This window comes from Ruditapes philippinarum, unplaced genomic scaffold, assembly GCF_026571515.1.
Source record: "Ruditapes philippinarum isolate M1 unplaced genomic scaffold, ASM2657151v2 ctg32_1_1_1_1, whole genome shotgun sequence".
NCBI classification, from domain to species: Eukaryota; Metazoa; Mollusca; class Bivalvia; order Venerida; family Veneridae; genus Ruditapes; species Ruditapes philippinarum.
Genome location: NW_026860502.1, coordinates 467,330 through 488,962, shown reverse-complemented (window position 1 = coordinate 488,962; position 21,633 = coordinate 467,330). Strand labels below are relative to the sequence as shown.

Sequence of the window (21,633 nt, the reverse complement as noted above, 5' to 3'; positions counted from 1 at the left end):
AATCTGTCCGATTAATAATTTCCGTAATTGACCGTATGCAGTTGCACCCTTCTTGTTTGGTACCCCGCGTATTTCATAGTGGTACCGAAAACGCACAAAAAAGTATTCGACCCTTTGCAAAGTAGTAAATAGTTCTTTATTTGTATGGTTTTGCGTCGATATTATCACATTTTAAAACATAAGGAGAATTTATTACATATGTGTAGCTTTTGTGTGATACCTGATGACTTAAAAAGTTTATTTTTGTGCACTGTGCAGGACCCTTTTCATGTGTTTTCCATCTAATTAAATAATTATAATAAGTTATTATAAATGATATGTTTACATCATGTATATACATAACAAAGGAATGTGAAAATAATCTCCCATACCAGGTCAAATCTAGCCCCAGTGTTAATGTCTTCAATGAGAGTCTGGTGACAACAGCCCTTTTCTAGTCCCCACAAGTACGTTTCTTTTCACTGAACCTTGCACTCTTTTATCTGTAATAATACATATAAACTATATTTAGACTGATAAAAGTTAATCATTTATTATATTCTCAGACGATAAAAAGTGTAATTGCAAAAGTACATTTTTTAAGTGTAAAAAACGAATTTACGTTCAAAAGAAATAAGTAACATTATCGCATGATGCAGTGTCCTTGATGTTCGACGTCTACAAGGTACAAGAAAAAATTATTGAACGTTGGTTCAACAAAACAAAGAAACGTAAGCTATACTTATGCTGTACAAATAAACAAACATAGTACTTAAAACAAGCAACATAGAGGTTATATATGCATAGCACATGTACATGTATTTACATTTTGGACCAGTCCAAGTGTGGACCAGCCCTACAAAATATGTGCACCTATCTAAAGAGCGCATTTTATTTGGTAGACTGTTTAACACCTGGACCGTTTCTATTTTCTTCAGAAAACAAATTTCTGTATTTCATTTGAAGTTTACATACAAATAACTGCGGGTTTGCCTAAAATACGAAAGTGAGATTTTTGACGAAAGTGAGCGAAAGTGACTTTTAGAATTTTAATTGTACCGTTTTAATTGAATTTTACAGTAAAATTGCTGTTTGTAGACGTATATCATTGGCAACTTATAATATTTCTTTTCAAAAAATAATCCCTTTGATGATTTAATCGCCATTTATTTGCACAAATTCTATACACAAGTTCTGAGATCTTCCTTTCGCTCACTTTGAAAAATACGAAAGTGATATGTAACGTATTAAATATAGAGTTTAAATTGAAATTTATACTAAAATTGCAGTTTGCAGACGTATATTATCAGAAATATATAATATTTATTTTCAAAAATTATCATTATGATGATTTAATCACCATTTGTTTGAATAATTTCTATACACAAGTTCTGAGATCTTCCTTGCGCTCACATTGAAGAATACGAAAGTGACTTGTAAAATATGAAATAAAGCATTGAATTGAAAGTTATACATATATTGCATTTTTCAGGCGTATTATATCAAAAATTAATATTATTTATTTTCAAAAATAATCATTATGAAGATTTTACCCCATTTTTTCTACATAATTTTTATATATACATGTTCAGCAATCTTCCTTTCGCTCACATAGAAAATACGAAAGTGACCTTTGAAATATCAAATATAGAGTTTAATTGAAATATAGTGTTGAATATCAAATTATTAATTGCTGAAAATATACGTTTACAAACTGCAATTTAAGTACATTTTCAATTCAATTTCAATTCAACCCCAGGCTAACAGTATATGTGTGTTAAATAACAGAGACATTCTATGAAACAACTCTTTCCAGATTCAACCATAATTATAATATAATGGAACCATTATAACTTTACTGTTGAAAGAAAAAATGTAAGTTTGAATATATAAAGATATGTTTCATAAGATATATAAGGCTATACACCCTTTAAAAACCTAACAAAAAAGTAGTATATAGATCTATGTTATCATCCAGCACCTATATACTTATAATATATTTCAATAAATCTAAATATACGCTGTTTTGAAAGAAATTCAACGTCTGTACTTACAAACATGAATACACGTATATTATCACGGATATTGTATGTGTATATATTTAAGGACGCAATTGTAAATTAAAGTCCTTGACATATGTAGAGTGGGAAAAATCATATAGGCCTATTGTATGTATAATTGTATATGAATATCTGCGTATGTTTATGTTTTTTATTGAAATATTTGATAAGCGTATGTGCTGGGAATGACAAATATAGATAAGACATATTAAATGATAAGGCTTTTTTGGTGCTTTACATCCTAAGTGCCTGCGATCACTTTTTAGACTGAAATGCGATTTTGGTACAGTCTGTATAATAACTGGACTACTTTAAAAAGAAATATATTCATACGCAAATTCAAACTGTTTTAGAAATTATTATTGTTTTAGCTCGAACATAAACAGTACAAAATTTATTGTTTGAATTTCATTAATTTTACGAATACATTCACATTTGATTAAATTTCAAATTATAAAACATTGGTTTCTGTAAGAACTATTTTCTCCGCCATTTTTGCGGAACAATAGGCGAGGTCACGAACCGCCATAACATGGTTGAAAATAAACTTACAGCGTGTAATTTATTAAGATGCCTTGTGTAAATGATATTTTATGGCCCCGATTCTTCATTTATTCAATAAACAATTAACTTTTCAGTGAAATCTATAATATTTGTGAGTTATTATTCAGTTATTGCCATAACAAGTCGATAATTTTTTCGAAGGTAGGTGGGGTGATTTTCAGTATTTTTTAAAAAAATAGAGAGGGTGTATTCCTCCCGTTGAAATTTTATAAGTGATATATTAGATAGGTACTATTTAAGATAGTTATGTTCAATTTCTTTTGTAAATGATCCAATTAATTCCAGTTTAACAGTTTAAATACAACGATTTGTCATGGATTTTTTTCTTCTGTTATTTCAAGGGAGATAATTTAATAATTGCTTGCCAGCTGTCAGGTTGATACTGTTATCTCTTAACCAGAAAGTGTTTCTTCCTAATATTTATAGATGGAGCTACTGATGGAATAATTTGTAAAACCAAATTAAAGTGGTTTGTTATTGGAATATATGTTGTGCTCAAAATATTTGTGAAAAATACTTAAATATCTGCGGTGAATATGTGAAAAATGTCCTTACATCTGTCTCAGTGTCTAGTAGCTTAAGATCTTCAGCATACCCGTTTATATACTATGTCATGACGTGAACGCTGAAAATAGACCCATAGGGAAAATACACCAATAATCGTGACAGGAATCTGTAAAACTCGTATTCATTCATCGTACATGCCATGAAGAAAAGTGAAGCATGCCTTGATGAAACTATGTATAATGACTGTTGATAAGCCAAGGATGGATGTATAATAAAACTTATTACGAACATAAACTACCTAATAGTTTCTGACAGTTAAAAAAATATAACTTGGCCACCATATACTAAAAAAAATGATATACTAAAAAATTAATGAAAATAAATAAAAGCATTATCTTGAATTATATATATTGAAATCATGTCAACAAAGATGTTCTAAATATAGTACATGAATTATGTCATAAGCGGTCTCAGGTAGCTCCTAATTGTCATGGCCGACTGTGGTCTGCATAATTAATGTTACACAGTTTAATAGGCAATTTTAATGACTGTATTAATATTTTGATTCTTTAAATGGTATGGAACGATATTAAAATAATCGATTAATTGCAAAATGCACAAAAATTAATTTGGACCAGGGCATTTGCAAATGAAAAATAAGGTTAAATTAACATAGGTTATTCTGATTAGGTTTCCTAACAGGTCTTTCAAAAATTGAAATGTTGCATCAGATAATAAACAAAAAATGTAAAAAAGCGGCTTATAAAATTTTGAAAGCCAGAACTAAGTGTCTAGTAACATTACAATGTGGTGTATACCACCTCTCAAAACTTGGTTTGTTCCAAATTGACACTATAAATGGTTGTGCTTAAGACTAAATAATATTTCTGAAATGTTGTTACTGTTTACAGGGAATAGATACTGTTCAATTCCCTGCAGGCTTTTATTAAATGCATGACTCAACTTTTGTTTTAAAAGCCTTGTTTGACATAGAACTTAAATCTCAAAGGGTAGAAGTCAGTGGTCTAACCAACTGAGCTATGGCGCCACCTATTTTTGGGGCTAAAACTCTGCCCCGTTCCTCTCCCCAATTGAAATGATAAGTATTTGAGCTATCGCGCCTTACTTATATAAAAACTGATTGAATATGCAGCATTTGATATTACACAATGGACCACTGCCGCAATCAGCTATTGGAAAATCTCAGTTTTTACAAGTATGAAGCGTGCCTTTAAAACTTTAACACACTGCAGCTGATATTAAATATCAACGTGTTGATTTGTAAACTTGGAGTAATGAAAGGGTCATAGATTGTTATTGTGGAACACAACATTTTCTTGCATTGTGTCAATATCAATGCAATTTAAGTGATTTTTTTATTCGAATAATCAGTCTCAGGAATTAACTCTAAATTATACATAGTTTCTATGCCTACTAACTACTTTAAGTTCAAAATTTTATTTCTATACTGGCGTGCAAGTAGTTCTTGTACAAAAGCAGTACCCATATTTTCTTATAAACACTTGATTATCAATTGTATTCTTTAAAAAATGGTATCAATTCATGTCACACAGATGTGTGAACTAGACAAAATCATAAGTGTTTGATCGGCTGTAGGTTCAAAAAGTTTTCATTTGAAATCACTCACAGTTTCACTTGTGTGTTGTAAAAATTTGAATTGTAAACATTGGGGCTTCTGTCCTTAAGCGTATGTACAAAAATACTACCATAAGAGGCCTTTAAAAGGGTTTTTCAATAATACCACCTGTTTACAGATAAGTGGACATTACGATGAAAACTTGTTAAAATATCATGAGTTTGCCCTATATTACCTCATGTAATTTACGGCTTTACATTAGTAAAATAGTTATATCAAGCACAAGCACTTTATTGCACGTGCATTGGGACACAGGCGTTCGTAATTTGGGTACCCCATATCAGGCCTCAAAAGTAAAGGTTATTCTATTTTAAGAACATAATGGGATTTCCGTGATTTGTGTGATGAGCCAAATATTGGTGTGCAACTATAGATATATTAATATGTAAATTATATAATTGTTATATTTCAAAGCAGTGACAAGTTTAATATTACTAAAAAAATAACCATACAATAAACAATACACATCATAATTGTGTGCATATAAGAGAGTAGAAGATGTGTTTTACAGAAATCATGAAAATGGATATGAAAGTAAAAGTATAGAAGAAATTCTGGATATATTGATGTATTGTTGATATTTGTCATCCCATATTGATATATCATCAATGTGCATTGAACTGAATCCATGAAGCTCTGCATGTCTGTACCAATTATTAGTCAAACATACAATTTATCAGAATCTGCACTTTTTAAGCTAAGTAAAGTGTAAACAACAAATATGCTGCATTTGTTGCATGTTTAAAATGCTGATTTACAAAATGTATACACAAAGCTTGTCATGCAGCCTCTGCTACTTCAACTAGATTATTGTAAAATCTGTGCTCTGATTGGCTTACATGTATGTGGCATAACAGTTGACAAGTGTAAAGCATCATTTTTACTGTTATAAACTTGAGCTAATATTGTGTAGTTCTAGGATGCAGTGACACATGGATTTGTAAATAGAATGTCATTATGAAGTGCATGATATCCTTGCAATTTACCAATTTCAGCGTGATTTTTATGTCAGAAATCGTCCCCTTATTGAACCCTTTGTTTATTGAGCCAAAGGTTTTGTGAGTCATACTCATTCAAGATGTTTAATGACTCCAACCTAACTTTTTTGGGGTTGGTGGTGAGGGTTGGTGGTTGGTTTACGTTGCACCAAGGCAACACAGTAGCTGTCATAGGGCGACTTTCCAGATTTACTGGTGGAGAAGACTTCAGGTGACTTTCTGCATTATTTCAGACACTATGAACGGGCACCTGACTTGAACCACTGACATTCTGTAAGCTACCTGGATAGCTTCCCGAAAATGAAAGAATCCAAAATCTCTGGCATGATTCAACCTAACAAAATTACAGAGATTTTTGGGCATAAAGAAAGAGCATGTAAAGTTTGTAAACCAAAGACAACTTATCTGTCTTAAAAGAATATACATGTACCATCAGTAGTTGAAATCACAGGGAAAAAAATGACAGAATCCCCTGTGGTTGAAATTGATATATTTTCATACTTGCATCCTATTATTTCATCTTTATAGCATAAAATTTTGTACAAATTTCAGACTAAAGAGTAAAGTGCTGTGGTATCAGGACAAAAGATGGGAAAGCTGTTGTCAAAGATTTTTGGGAATAGGGAGATGAGAATTCTCATGCTGGGATTGGATGCTGCTGGAAAAACTAGTATCCTTTAATGTTGAAAACATATTTTTATGTATTGAACATACACAATTCATTGTGGCTTTTTCCAGCTGATAGTATAAGTTTATTTCTTAAGCAGCGATTCAGTTTGTTACACATGTATTCTTTTTAAGTTTGAAATATTTTGATGAAGTGAAAATCATAAAGACATATACAAAAAACCCTGATGTACTTAAAGTGGCATTTAAATGAAAATGTAGATATATATAAGATGTTTTGGATTTTGTTATTAATTTTGCCACATATCTTTTAATTTGGTAATAATATTAAGTTATAAGATCTGAGTTCACAAATGAATCACAACATTTTTTTAATGAAATTACTCATTTGTATCGAGTGAACCAGTTGTCATATAAATTTACAGGTGTAAAAATTGTTGGGATAGCAACGTGTCCAGTTTTATAGTGAAATTTATGACAAATTTATCAAGCTGATTTTTATCTTTACTGAAATTGGGCTTTACAATACCTTGTGGCTAATTATTGGTTGGATTGATTAGACAATCACATTGTATGATGACTAGGTCACTGTTTTCTGTTGGGTTTAAAATTTGCATTATTTATTCATAGTCATGCTAGAATGTAATAGGTTCATTTGTTTAAATGTAGATAATGATACATGATTTCTAATGTGTGAAAATATAGGACAGGTTGTTCCTGAGCTAAGAGTTAATTATTAATACATTTGTATATAGTCACAGCTGATCACAGGGGAGTTTTAAGTACATTTGGAAATTGAATGGCATCATTGTTGTTAATTTGTTCGCATCTTATTCAATAAATTTAAATGTTTACGAAATCGGGACACTCCCTTTTTCAGTTTTCATGGTTATTTAGAGTTTTTTTCATGGTTATTTAATGACTTGTGGTCATGAAAGTGGAATTGAGGAAAATTAATTTGTGGTCAAATTTTTTCTGAGTCACAGTGTTTTACTATTAGATATTTGAATTGTTTTTTTGCGCGTTAAACTGACTCTTAAATTCTATTAGGGAAATAACTTTAATAAAAATGCGGTCCTCTTTAGTAGTTTCATAATTATTCCTCGGTGAAAAATGCAGAACAGGATATTGTCTTAATATGATGATTATTATTATTTTTTTTGGTGGGTAAAAAACAATTTAAGGTGGAGTTGTAATGTAACTGTAGATCATAGCTGCAGTATGTTGACAGCTGTCAAACATGTCATGTTGTAACAAGACAGTAATTACCGAACATCTATTTCCCAGGGTCAAGTTTTCATAAGGTGTCCCAAACCTCACCTATGTGACATATATAGACAATCTATACAGAATATTGTATTATATACTAAAGCATGGCGATATTGGTTATTAATTTATGACTGATGTTATTCTATATTAATATACATGTCATAATAACCACTGTTTGTGATGAAACCAGTTCACTGTATAATTTGTTTAGACACTTGGTATTTTGTCAGGGGATTTTTGTCAAGTTTTTTCTAGTCAATAATGCAGTGAGTCAGTGTATTCAGCCTTTTCTACAAATCAGAATGAAATATCACATAGTTCAGTACATTATTTGTTTTTGCTGAAAACCTTATATACATTATATATGTTGTGCATATCTAGTGTTGTTAATTTTACCGGTATATATATTATATTTTGTTGATGCAGCATAAATCGAGGCCATTTTGAAAATGATGTTCAAATGTAAATGCTATTTAAAATGAAAAATACATTTAATAGGTTAACAATGGTCATGTTGATATCCTTCATAAAATTGAGTGTTAACTGTTACAGATTCAGTTAATTTACATTTACCTGATTCATTTGATTTTTTCTTCTTCTTACACTCATAACTACTGAGTAAGAATTCAGTAATGTAAAACATGCTCATAATTAATTAGGTTGCAACGTAATTTAAGGTCAATGTTATCTCATTAATCATATAGAGAAAATGAATTTATTATGCAAATGTTTATGTGTTTAGGGCATGTATATAATAATGAGAATGCAATATTATCAAATAGGTGTTATGAAATTGTTTATCATAAATTACATACAGGTATAAATAAATAAATAAATGTATGTTACCAGTGAGACATGTACATGTATAGTGTGTTTTATGCAAACAGGAAACAAAATTAGCCTCAAATGAATGTTTTGGTTTATTAGGTCTTTCCAAAGTTTCTTTTATATGCATTAAAAAAATTCCCCCAAAAACAACAACTTACATGATATTGTTGAATGTTTTGTTGCCAGAAGCAGAAATAAAACCCTGCATGCACTTATACTATAATCTTACTTCTTGACCTTAGTTCCACCTACCTTCTCCATTCTAGATTCATATAGACAATGTTTTTTTTTTTGTCAAAAGCTTCATAACTAATTATATTGAAACCTTGTTAATATTCTATTGCAGGTAAGATACACTGCATTTAGTAAAGACTAAAGGTGTCCTAATGTATTATCAGATTTGTTTAAATCATTCTTATCATGTGATAATGTTGAATCCGTGATTCACTGTTATTTTGGTGCAAATGTTATGTATGTTTGTATATATTCTTATACATGTATTCAAGTACAACCTTCTCTGTTTTCCAGGAAATAATTTGATTTATTAACACATTGTTCATTATTTATCATCTTAAGTGTAAGTCTTTGTTATTTTAAAATATTATTTCCCTGTTTTATGATGTTTGCTCTAGTATTTCCTTTTCAGTCAAACATTTCCTTAACATTTGTTCAGCTGTTTTGTACAAGTTGAAGTTGGGCCAATCTGTAACCACTATACCTACTGTAGGATTCAATGTAGAAACTGTCACCTATAAAAATGTTAAATTTAGTGTATGGGTAAGTAAAAACGGCTTTACTTGAGTGTTGAATGATTGACAAAATATGATGTATTTTCTGAAATTTTTTATTGAAACAATCCTTCCAGTTGATGAAATGTCATGTCCACAGGCATTTGTTTTTTCAAAATAGTCAAATTATCATAATCCCTGTTGATCATCAAGAACAAAATTACAATATAACACCATTTTGCTTAATATAATATATGCTAGGTATATACATGTAACATGCAGTAGTGTATTTCCTGACACAGCCACATTTTGGACTGTCTCACTTTAAAAAAAAAATGAGACAATTTCCATATCTATACGTGCAAACATAATACAATAGATATGAATTATGTTTTAGTAACCATTAAAAATATTGAGTCATCTATCTTCATGATAAATATGATACTGGCAAAATAACTTCAAAATTGCAACATCAACCTGTTTTGTGCCGTAATCATACATGTAACTGACAAAATTAACTCTTTTGATCACTAAATTTCTCAAATAATTATAGATATTTCTGCATCTTTTTAACAGATTATAGGTAATTTCTGTAGATAGTAGGATAAATAACTTAATTTGAAATTTGACAACATTTGTTACTCATTGAAATTTTTTTTAGAAGTTTTCATCAAATTAACACAGATCTTGGGTAGTGCTGCTTTAATTGAATAAGATTTCCAGGGTGGTGAATGGAATAAGAATAGCTTAAAACATATGATGTAGAAATGTGATGTAATTTGAATATTGTATTGGTGGCTGCACTATCCACTATCTTACATTCAAATAAAGGATTTGATCAATTCATTCTTAGATAATTACAGACAGCATTATATTGACGTGGGTTCATGCTTTTTCAGTGTTTGTGACTCATAAAACCCAATTGAGACACTAATAGATCATTGATTCTTCTAGCAAACTGCAACATATTTTCAATTTGTTTTACTTTTCATCTTTAGATAGGTCTGATTGTTGGACCACTGTTCACGGTTCCTGTAAATTAATTTTTTTTTTTTTTTTGGAAAAAAAAAGAATTGTTAGATATTATGCATGCACTGTTGTTGTGACTCATTTTTCCCTAACTTACTTTATTATTTCATAACTTGCAAATTTCTCAGTTGGACAAACCAGGGCACTTTATTTAGAAGGGTATTAAAAAAAAAGGGGCGTTGAAATTTGTTCCAGCAAAACTGAGCATATTTGTATATACATGGTTAAAGTGATACATATCTTTAAGATATATAATGATTTCTTTACACTTCACTCGAGATTAGTCTAGAGTCCGGAAATAAAAGTGGTCAATGAAATATGTTTTATATGTAAGTACTTCCTGCTTCTACAGTATAATGACGCAGACAAGGTCGTGTTGTATAGAAAAAGAGAAGTTATATATACTAATGTAACGATTCAAACATAAGAGTGCAAGTTTAAAAGTTGACGGAAAATGAGATAATGGTCATGTTTAAAGTTTAAGAATGTAGTTATAGATACTATGAGTAGGATATAAAAAAAAGCAATCTAAACATTTTATATTGTATAAAATAAGATTAAAAGTGTTGAAGTCTCAGCTGGAACAATGTGGGCTTTAACCAAAGTGTCAACATATGTATTTTATTTATTGATATCGGCAACTGAGTTAAAGAGAAAGTGAAAGGTTTGACATGCTTTTATGTTGCTTTCCAGCATTCTGCACAGAAAGTAAATTTCATCATAGGGTTCATAGCATTTTAAAAGTCAACTTATAACAATGGCCACAATTTCTATGTTTATATGAAGTACATGTACAGTACTCTGCAGTGACTGGCACAAAATTTGACAGTACAAAAGTCCAAAATTTCTAATGAGGTTAAGTATCACAAATGATTCGTAAACATGCAAAACATGCTATGTACTGACTGTGCTTCTAAAAATTAAAATGTTATTCTTACACACAAACTGTGCACAAAGGTGTACATTAACAGAGAAGTAAACATGAATTAATCATGGAAGCATGTGCTATTGTTGCATATTTAAATTTGCCTAACTAAGGGTGCCATGTAACAATGGCTATTGCACCTTTTATGTTCAATTAATCCAATGCCATACAGGCTATACTTTCAATATGACTTTGTGCTTCAGCAGTTGTTTATGCACAAACAAAGGTGCATTAGTGATATTCTATATTTTATATCATAAATGATCTCCTCAGTGTCATATCAGGTGCATGGCATTTATCACATGATTTAGTCCAGGTTGATCCTATGGATCAGAACAAACTTTGAGGAGTGACTGTAGTTTAAGCATGTAGAATGTTTCCGTCTTGTTATCTATCTGAGATTTGAAAAAAATTAATTTTTAATCGCTGCTTTATGTCTTACACAGTTCTCTTACACAACTCCAAAATATTTCGTAAATTTTGTTACTTTGATTTCCATCTTTTATACACATGATAATTATTGTTTAAAAAGTAAGCTTTTAACAAGTGTAGGGCTTAAACTATTTATATATATCTTCTACAGGATGTAGGAGGACAAGATAAGATAAGACCATTATGGCGTCACTACTATACCGGAACACAGGGACTTATATTTGTGGTAGATTGTGCTGATAGGGACCGAATTGACGAGGCGAGACAAGAGCTTCATAGAATAATCAATGATCGAGAAATGAGGGAATCTTTAATTCTTATATTTGCCAATAAACAAGATTTACCAGATGGTCAGTTTATTACATTGTTTTATTGTATCTTTATTGATAGTATTTGCATAATGAAATGAACAGTTGTCTGTATTTCTGTGCATTTTGAGTATTACCTTAAAACCTGTTCTGAATAAATTATAAAAATTTTTACACATGGAAAACTATAAATAAATAAGACTTGAAAGGTTTTCCATAGATTTTTATAGTAACTTTTTTTTATGCCCCCACAATGTGGGAGCATATAGCGTTGCACTTGTCCGTCCGTCAGTCTGTCCGTCCGTCCGTCCGTACGTACGTCCCGAAATCTTGTGAACGCAACTCCTCTTAAACCGGATGTCAGTTTTTGCTTAAACTTACAGGGATGAACAACCTTAATGTGTAGATGGTAGTAAAGGCAGGAATTTTTGCTGCGACCAAATTTAACAGAATTATGGCCCTTTGTTGATTTTTTCACTATATACTATGTAGAAATTTTGTGAACGCAACTCCTCTTAAACCGGATGGCAGATTTTGCTCTAACTTACAGGGATGAACAACCTTAATGTGTAGATGGTAGTAAAGGAAGGAATTTTTGCTGCGACCAAATTTAACAGATTTATGGCCCTTTGTTGATTTTTTCACTATATACTATGAATGCAACTCCTCTTAAACCAGATGGCTGCTTTTGCTTAAACTTCCAGGGATGAATAACCTTAATGTGTAGATGGTAGTAAAGGAAGGAATTTTTGCTGCGACCAAATTTAACAGAATTATGGCTCTTTGTTGATTTTTTCACTATATACTATGTAGAAATTTTGTGAACGCAACTCCTCTTAAACCGGATGGCAGATTTTGCTTAAAATTACAGGGATGAACAACCTTAATGTGTAGATGGTAGTAAGGAAGATATTTTTGCTGCGACCAAATTTAACAGAATTATGGCTCTTTGTTGATTTTTTCACAATATACTATGTAGAAATTCTGTGAACGCAACTTCCCTTTAACCGGATGGCAGATTTTGCTTAAAATTCCAGTAATGAACAACCTAAATGTGTAGCTGATAGTAAAGGAAGGAATTTTTGCTACGACCCAAATTTAACAGAAAAGTGGCCTTTTCTTGGTTTTTTCACTATATACCATATAGAAATTTTGTGAACGCAACTCCTCTTGAACCGGTTGACAGATTTCGCTTAAACTTCTAGGGATGAACAACCTTAATGATGGTAGTAAAGGAAGGAGTTTTTGCTGCGACCAAATTTAAAAGAATTATGGCCTTTTCTTGATTTTTTCACTATATACTATGTAGAAATTTTGTGAACGCAACTCCTCTTAAACCGGATGGCAGATTTTGCTTAAACTTACAGGGATGAATAACCTTAATGTGTAGATGGTAGTTAAGGAAGGAATTTTTGCTGCGAACAAATTTAACAGAATTATGGCTCTTTGTTGATTTTTAGTTTCAACTTGTGGCACATGTAGTCCAAAAAATATTTGACCTAGAGTCATAAGATTGACAGAACAGTGGCGTGTGGGGGCATCAGTGTCCTATGGACACATTTCTAGTTTATTTTAATTTTAAAGATAGTGATTGCATTCTGAGTTGAAGTTTTGTTTATATTATTCAAGTGAGTTTATAAAGCTCGAGGGATGTAGCCCTCGCCTTCAAATTTTGGGGAAAATAAGCACGTCAACTCATATTAAGGGGAGTAAGATTCGAAGTAGGGGGGAAATTTGCATGGTTTTAAAGAAATTTTCTTGGGGGATGTATTTGGCTGAAGCCACAAAATAAATAAAAAGGATTATGTTTATTTATTTTGTTATGTTTAGATGTCAGTATTTAATATGTTTGTATTTGTCAGTCAACACTACATGCAAGTTTTATCAATTTACTGTTATCTCATAACTATTATGCTTAAATTTAATTCTACTTGTTAAATTAAAATAGATTGAAAACTAGTTATTTTGGCAAGTCAATAATTTGAGTTATTTATTTATTTCAGCCATGAAACCCCACGAAATTCAGGAGAAACTAGGATTAACACGTATACGAGATCGAAATTGGTACGTTCAACCAGCTTGTGCGACAACAGGAGATGGACTTTACGAAGGCTTAACCTGGTTAACGTCAAACGTTAAATCTTGATCATTCACAATTTGTAAATAGGATATAGTGTATATATACAGTAAACTTTTATACATTCTTGACAGCGAGTAAGGTAAACGAATGTTTGATTGATCTTTACAGAGCTTCAAAGAATAGAATTAAATAATAAAGAGGGAAAAACAAGCAGCATATTTATATCAACTTTGAAGGGGCATTGGATAGGCAGTAAAAGTGAAAGGAACGCCACTTCCTGCCACATCTGAACTCCCGAATGATTGCTTCTTAACAGTATGTGATGGTGTTAAAGAACATAAATGAATTTTAAAGAAAATGGTGATTTCTATGGATGCATCACTTTATTAAAAAGTCAACAGATTTTAGAATCTTGCCATCAAACAATGGAGACCAGATTAGTGTGATTGTACACTTATGAGAAAAAGCAAACAAGCATTCCAATCAAGGTGTGTTTATTGGCGTTCTGATATTTTAATTGAGATGCAGAAGATATTTCATCAGATGTTTCAAATTGTTATCAATGGTTAAGCACTTTTATCTTTGTAGGAATAGTTCCCCAAAGCCTTTAAGCGCATAGAATGGTTCTAGCATAGAATGGTTTTCTTTAAGAAATGCTTAGCCTTATGACTGGTTCCCTTCACAGCCTCTCTGTGATATTGTTCTATACTTGAAAAGACGATCATTGACAATGTTCGAAAATTTTGACAGTTTTTGCTGCGTTTTATCAAGGTGAATTTTTAGATTTGTATGGTTCAGTCATGTATGAATTGGCACGGCTTATTTGTACTTTTTCATTTACAAAGATCATATAGTCACAAGATTGGTAGTTGCATCTCTTCATAATGCAGCAATGAATTATAGACTCAAACAAAAAGGACACCACCATTTTCTTGTGAATTGAGTGCCTATACTTTGGAAAACATGTAAAATAGTAAAAAAAAATACATTTTTGTAGCTCGTAGCAGAATATACTGGTAATTAGGTGGTTTTATAATAGAGGCATTTTACAATATGTCTTCACTATAATTTTTTTTTAAACTGTTGTTGCTAAACCCTCATACTCAAGTCATAGACACAGAAATAAAACAAATTTTTTCCGGTATAATTTGTAAAAACAAAGAAAAATCAAGGGCATATTTAGTTCCATATATTCATGAATATTTTTACAAGAAATGATGTTTCCAATGATGCTTATATTGAGAGAAAAGAAAAGAAAAGAAAGAAAAAAAACGCCAGAAAATGTCAAATTTTTTATGAAACAATTTTAAGTAGTAGTACATTTCATGTTCAAACATACATAGTGCTGACTAGTTGAATGAATAGACAGTACCCGCCCATTGTGTAGTCATGCTAGAAAAAGAAAATCATTTTTAGATGAAATAGTGAAACCTCAAATAATGGCAGTGTGTTTGTTATGCTTGTTAGTAGAGCAAATGAATTTTTTAAATAATGAAAGAATTTAAATATTTAAGACAATGATGAAGCATTATAATTTATTTTGTTCAAATATTGATCCTGAAGATTTATTCAGTTTTTCAAAGAAAAATGTTTGTAGAAAATAATAAGATGTGAGACCAGTCTGGAAATAGAACACTGTCATTGGTTAATTTCAATTTTGAATTTGTGAATAGCTAATTTTATATGAGTATTTGGGACTGGTTTTCAAACTCTTTGTTTCTGTCGACTTTTGTTGCTTTTGTTTCATGTGAGATGCATATATAGATATTGTATGTATGTTTTATACTTACAAACAGAAATTTCTGTTGCATATCAAAAATGATGTTAAGGTCAATTTAGTAGTCAGATCTTAATCCTATTTATAGAATTTTCTATATATAGACTTTTTCCAATTATTTCACAAGGTGTTTTTATTCTTGAAGATTGGAAAATCACTTTTCTTTACTTGAGAATGTCTTTAATTTTGAATTAATTAACGGAGGACTATGTGTGTTGTTATGAATGTATATTTTATGTATATATATATATATATGCTGATGTAATTATTACTGTGTATATTGAAAGGATCATTTTATTTAATTTTAATGTATTTACTGTGTACGCCAATGATGCATTTATTGTATGCACGCATTCGTTAATGTCTGTTTTTTTGTTAGAAGAAACCTGTTAAATACTTCATACAATTTCACTTTTTATTTTCTTATTTCATTTGTTTCGATTTTTTTACCTGATTGAATTTAATTTAGTGTGCAGTGAAATATTTATACATCTAAATCATTCAACAATTAAGCTATAAATATCCTTGGGGAATTCCTTCCCATATATTGTCACTTATCAAACATTACCTTGTGCATTTTCACTCTGTCTTACTAACTTCATGAAAAAGAATGTTAAGGTAAAATTAATTTTGCATTGAAAACATACAAAATAGATTTTCCATAAATGGAGTTAAATATGAGGAGTTCATAAGAAAATCAAAGGTATTGTAGGCTAATTAGAGTAATAAAGGCATAAAAAGTTATTTTGGAAAAAAATTGAAAAGACTTTGAAAGGCTAATGCAGTATTTGACCAGATAAATATTCTATATTATAATGCATTATTTGTTTAAAGACAATTAAGTTTGGATGGATTTTGTATTTTCATAAATACTTGGTACTGAATAGCTTAAAGACTGCATCATTTAATATATAACATGTTATATTTTCAATTACCACCATGTGCTGTTGTCACAGTACATTAATTAAAGACAACAATATATCTATTTCCATATATTAGTTAAATTATTCGAGTTAGAATAAATACAGCTACACATAGTATGATGCTTTATCAGTTGAAATAACACAGTCAGTACCTGTGTTAAAGTTCACTTATATTACATATACTTTTCTTAACAGCTTTTATTTCATACCAGTAGCTCGCTTAAGTATATATATTGATATAATTGCAAAATTTGGTGAATATGGTGATAATGTATAACTTGTTTGCCCTCAACTTGTTGCATTTATTAACTGAACTTGTTCAGCTTTCAATTGTAAAAACGGTCCAGTATCAATTTTCTGGATATCAATATGAATGATAAAGGGGCCTTCAGCTTTTATTTTTTGTTGGAATAAAACAATTCTATGTTGTTTTAAACTAAGTATTTTAATAATTTTATCTTGGAAAAAGTGCATCATATCATTGTGTCTCTTTTAAGCCTTCTTCAAAACAGCGTATTGAGAGCTATCTATAACACGTCAGTGACTTCGTTTCTTAAAAAAGAAGATCGTGTCACTTTACTGATTACATATCGAGAGCAGAGTTCATTTTCCACCTGAATTCTTTTGATTTGACAATTTATATAATTATTTATCTAAAAATAAAATATTTAGCCTATAGAAAAGCTGAAGGCGGCTTAAAAGTAAGTCAGCCAACAGTAAGGAGCCTGGTAAGACTGCCTGTTCGGGTTTGTCTTTGGTGGGTATATACTGGTTGCAAAGGCTTATCACTTGAGGTTGCAGCGGGGTGAGGGCTAATAAGCTACATGAAAAATAATCTGGTACAATTTCGTAAATTTGCACACCTTGTACCTAGCAATAAATAAAGGCACAGCATTTATCATGGCCTATGAGGAGGGGGAGGGGCCTTTGATTGTATTTATAGAAGTCACAATACTATATCATAATAAAGAAATGCATATACAAGCACTGTTGAGTGACAGAAATAAGTAAATTACATGCAGTTTTATACCAGTTTTTCATTAGAATATAACTTAAAAGTTTCTACTGTATGAAAAAAAGGGAGGGTCAGTCACATTTTGGTTTTCTCCATAAACTTCAAGTTTGGATTAAAAATTTGTGAGAAGTTAGCTGATAAGCAGTCATAGGTAATTTGACAGCATTTTGATTTATCATTGTCAAATAAAGTGGCTGTTAATTTATGCAGTAGTCGACAGATTTTATTGGCAACTTGGGGCTTACGGAGAGAGTTTCCATCTTAAAATGTAGCATTTTATAAATTAAGTTTGAGGATATTGTCTATTATATAGACCCTCATTTAGGTGAACTTAAATGTAACTTAAATGTTAAACTATAGAATGGTGACTTAATAATTACTATAAGGTGAAGGCCTCTATGCTTCTAGCTAATTAAAGGTTATTGGATTAAATGTTATTGTACAATAATTAATTGTGACTAAAAGTCATTGATAAGGTCTAGAATTTTTTTTTTCTTTCATGCTTCTGAAGTATTTCATGATGTCTGTAAAATTTGCAGGTAAATTTGTTTTCGAATGTGTTAAAACTGATTGTTGCCTTGATGTAAATTTTGTTTTTTTATTGATAATTTTTCATCAATTTTAGTACATTGTGTAGATTTAAAATTTTTGCTTAAACTTTAGTGCAAATTGTCATATAATGCGAAATGTTATTGCGTTTTTTACATTTGTTTATCGTGAAAGGTGTTCTGTAATTTTGTGATGTTAGATGATGTCATAAGTTTCTTCAATTGTTACATTACATTGATGACTAGGAGCTTAATAAAATGAATAAAAATAAGACAAAATGCATGTTAATGACAAAATAAGTATTTTATTTGATGAAAATTTTCATACAGTATGTTTGTAGTTTGCTGTTTTATGAAACAAGACAAAAAATATGAATGAAATTGTTGCATTTAACAAATTTTCTTTTTATTTGGTATTTTTAATGCTTACTAAAAAATACTTTTTTTAAATAACAATGCTATTGGTTTTTGTTCATTGTCTGTAAACAGGTCTTTTTCATATGTTGCGAAATAATAGGTTTTCAATATAATTTCAAACTTTTAGTACATTATTCCCAGTTTATCAGTATTGTATATGAAATGGAATAAAGACTTTATTTGTTAGGTTAAACATTTATTTGTTTTCAGTAATGTGCATTTGTGTGAGAATAAGAAATATTTTTGACCGATTATATGAAAGTAATCGACAGATTTATGCTCACTGTTTTTCTTTACTTTTATTGACATGTTCATAATAGTAATACCTCATTTTCTTGCTGTATATGTTATGAGGGGAGTGTAGTAATTTATATAATACATTTCTACATAGTGATTTACATAACTCCATTTCCTTTACACCAAAGGGAGGCAAATTCATTATTGCATTGATTTGTCCATCCCAGTTTTTCTTGTGAAGACTTTCTATCTGATAAAACAATACATGTATGTAGATTTGGATGAAATTTTAATGAATTTGAGAATATGAATTTTTTTGTGCAGGTTTTTTTTTTTTTGTTTTTTTTTTATTTCTGGCATACAATGCCTTTTATAAAGGGAAATTTTCTTCTCCACATCTATAACAAAACAGTAACGTTGTGGTAAAAACCATGTCACTTATATTTACATGTCAAGCACATGTAAGTGTTAATTCTAGAAAATACGATTGTTAACTCTAGTTACAATGTATCGCCTGATTTCCAAGAACAAGAGTGCAAAAAACATTCTTGATGAACACATAAACAATTATAAAATTAAACCAACAACCTTATCATTATCAAAATATAATGCCTTTCCTTCCCTAATATAGCTTTCAGTTATTTTATTTATAGTGTTTACTGGTAAATATAGTGTTTACTGGTAAATATAGTGTTTACTGGTAAACTGTAGGAGCTTCATTGTACGGTAACATACAGATGTTTGCTTAGTGTTAGCTCAATGAATAGCATTATTATATTAGTTCTTCCAGCTGAAAAATTACAACAAAAACAACATCCTAGCTTGTTACTCTTTAAGAGAAAAACGTAGACTTAATGGTATAAATACATTTTTCTCTTAAATCATTGATCTGGTTAGAATACTATGATTATTCACCTTTTTTATGAAAATGTTTCCTAATTTTTTTATTATTATTTTTAAATTTAATTTACATGTAATTACTTCTTGCATCCCTGGGCTTATTCCTTCAGTTTTGATAACTGTTTCTTATTCTGAAGCCTGTTGACTGCTGGTGAAAATACCCATGCAACTAGTACAAACCAAAGTCAGCCAGCTTTTCTGTGCCATCTAATGGTGTCACCACTAATCACATGTCGCCATTTAGTCAGTACTTATTTCTGAAATTTCCCCCTAAAATGCTGGATGGTTTTGCCCAGAATAAAAGATGGACTAGTCCACTTAAGATATATATCGTGGTTAGGCTTCGCACTTCTCAACAAAAGTGTTTCGATGTTTGCTCCTTAAGAAAATGAGAATAAGGAATGCCTTTTGAAAATCGTAAAAAAAATAATGAAATAATTGATTATTTTGCATGTTCTATAATGTTTGATTGTTATAAACTGTTCATTTATGTCAAATCAGTAACATTTATTTATTTAACTCATTTAATCAGTTTATAAATTGGATAAAGAAGGTACATGTATGCGTTATAATGTATGTTTTCTTAGAGCTATTTTTTAAACTTCATTTTTTTTTTCTCTGCAGTTTTGTTCACAGTGATATTTTGCTGATTTTCTCCCCACAAGGACTTTCTTCTTACCTTTTTGTATGTTAATGATATTTTTTTCTTGTTTTTAGAAAACTGGTGCAAAAAAAGAATTGTCATGTAAAATTGTACCATCATTACAAACTGTACTCTTCTATTGTTAATATATGCAAATAAAGAACCAGATATAAATTTGTTGTCTTTGTGTTACTTTTAAGTAAGTTGGGTTCTTATTTTAATTTAGGTGACTTTTAAGTACCTGCAATGGCTGTGAGGTGTTGGATTTCTTTCATGCAAGCATGTTATTCATTACAGTTGAATGTCCTTATCCACACTACTTAGGGGAGGTTTCTACCTCACTTGATATTCACTATGATTCATCACAGTATTTCGAGAGTTTGCATTAAATTCATGTGTATGGTATGAACCCAAAATTTTGTCAGACCCTGGTTTGATGTTTTGAGAAAAATCTTGCGAAAGGTGGTCAAAAGGTCAAGTATTCTGTGTCATCTGCAAATTACATGTATAAATCTGTATAATCTGTGTTTCTTAATCTGTACAATATTTTTCATCTTTGCTAAGCATAAACAAGGAGACCATTGGTACAAAAACACTTCACTGAGGACAGACTGTTATTTGTGTAAAAGCAGTAAAGCCTAGTGATTATTACAAGAATTAGGACAATATTGGTCACAAGACCATACTTCATGCAAAATATATTTTTACCTTTTACATGGATCTAATGTTATAACTGCACATAAAAAACAAAAAAGTAGGTCACTAGGTAAATATTTAGGTTGTCTGATATCAGAGTTCAGTTGTACACAAGAAACTGCATGTGATACAAATTTCTAAGATGAGCATCAAACAAGAGGGTCATGATGGCCCTAATATAGCTCACCTGAATATAAGTGATCTTAACCCATTTCTTCATATAGATGTCTTTTCACGCCACCCACCTTTTCGAGGCCTCAAATAGTGAAATGAGTGCCCTATTTAGACCCAAAACACTTTTTGTTCGAGATGTTGCACTTTTTTGCACTGTTCCCTATCAAAAAGATACATCAGAGGGGATGTGCCCCCTTCTACTTAGAAGTTTGAAGGGGACAGCAGCCCCCTCATCGCCAAGAAGATTTTGGACTTGTGAGGGGCTAAAATTGGCCTCCAGTTGATCTAAAGGTAAAGTGTAGCCAATGCTGA

General features: G+C 30.6%; 1 protein-coding gene across 2 annotated transcripts; it reads left to right on the top strand.

Moving 5' to 3' along the window:
* Positions 1–2,528: 2,528 nt before the first annotated feature.
* LOC132760333 (ADP-ribosylation factor 6) lies at positions 2,529–20,625 on the top strand. 2 transcript variants are annotated; one of them, XM_060752295.1, is made up of 5 exons: positions 2,529–2,744; positions 6,325–6,435; positions 9,163–9,266; positions 11,755–11,953; positions 13,915–20,625. In XM_060752295.1, exons 2-5 carry the CDS (start codon positions 6,354–6,356, stop codon positions 14,055–14,057), a joined length of 528 nt encoding a protein of 175 aa, XP_060608278.1. In that variant the 5' UTR covers positions 2,529–2,744; positions 6,325–6,353; the 3' UTR covers positions 14,058–20,625. The 2 variants fall into 2 exon arrangements, with proteins under 2 accessions (XP_060608278.1, XP_060608279.1); XM_060752296.1 differs by having other exon boundaries at positions 6,318–6,435.
* The last annotated feature ends 1,008 nt before the right edge of the window (positions 20,626–21,633 follow it).

Coding starts and splice junctions, on each gene's coding strand:
- LOC132760333 (XM_060752295.1), top strand. CDS start 6,354: ATGGGAAAGCTGTTGTCAAAGATTTTTGGGAATAGGGAGATGAGAATT. Junction 6,436..9,162: donor GGATGCTGCTGGAAAAACTA/GTATCCTTTAAT, acceptor ACATTTGTTCAG/CTGTTTTGTACAAGTTGAAG. Junction 9,267..11,754: donor ATGTTAAATTTAGTGTATGG/GTAAGTAAAAAC, acceptor TATCTTCTACAG/GATGTAGGAGGACAAGATAA.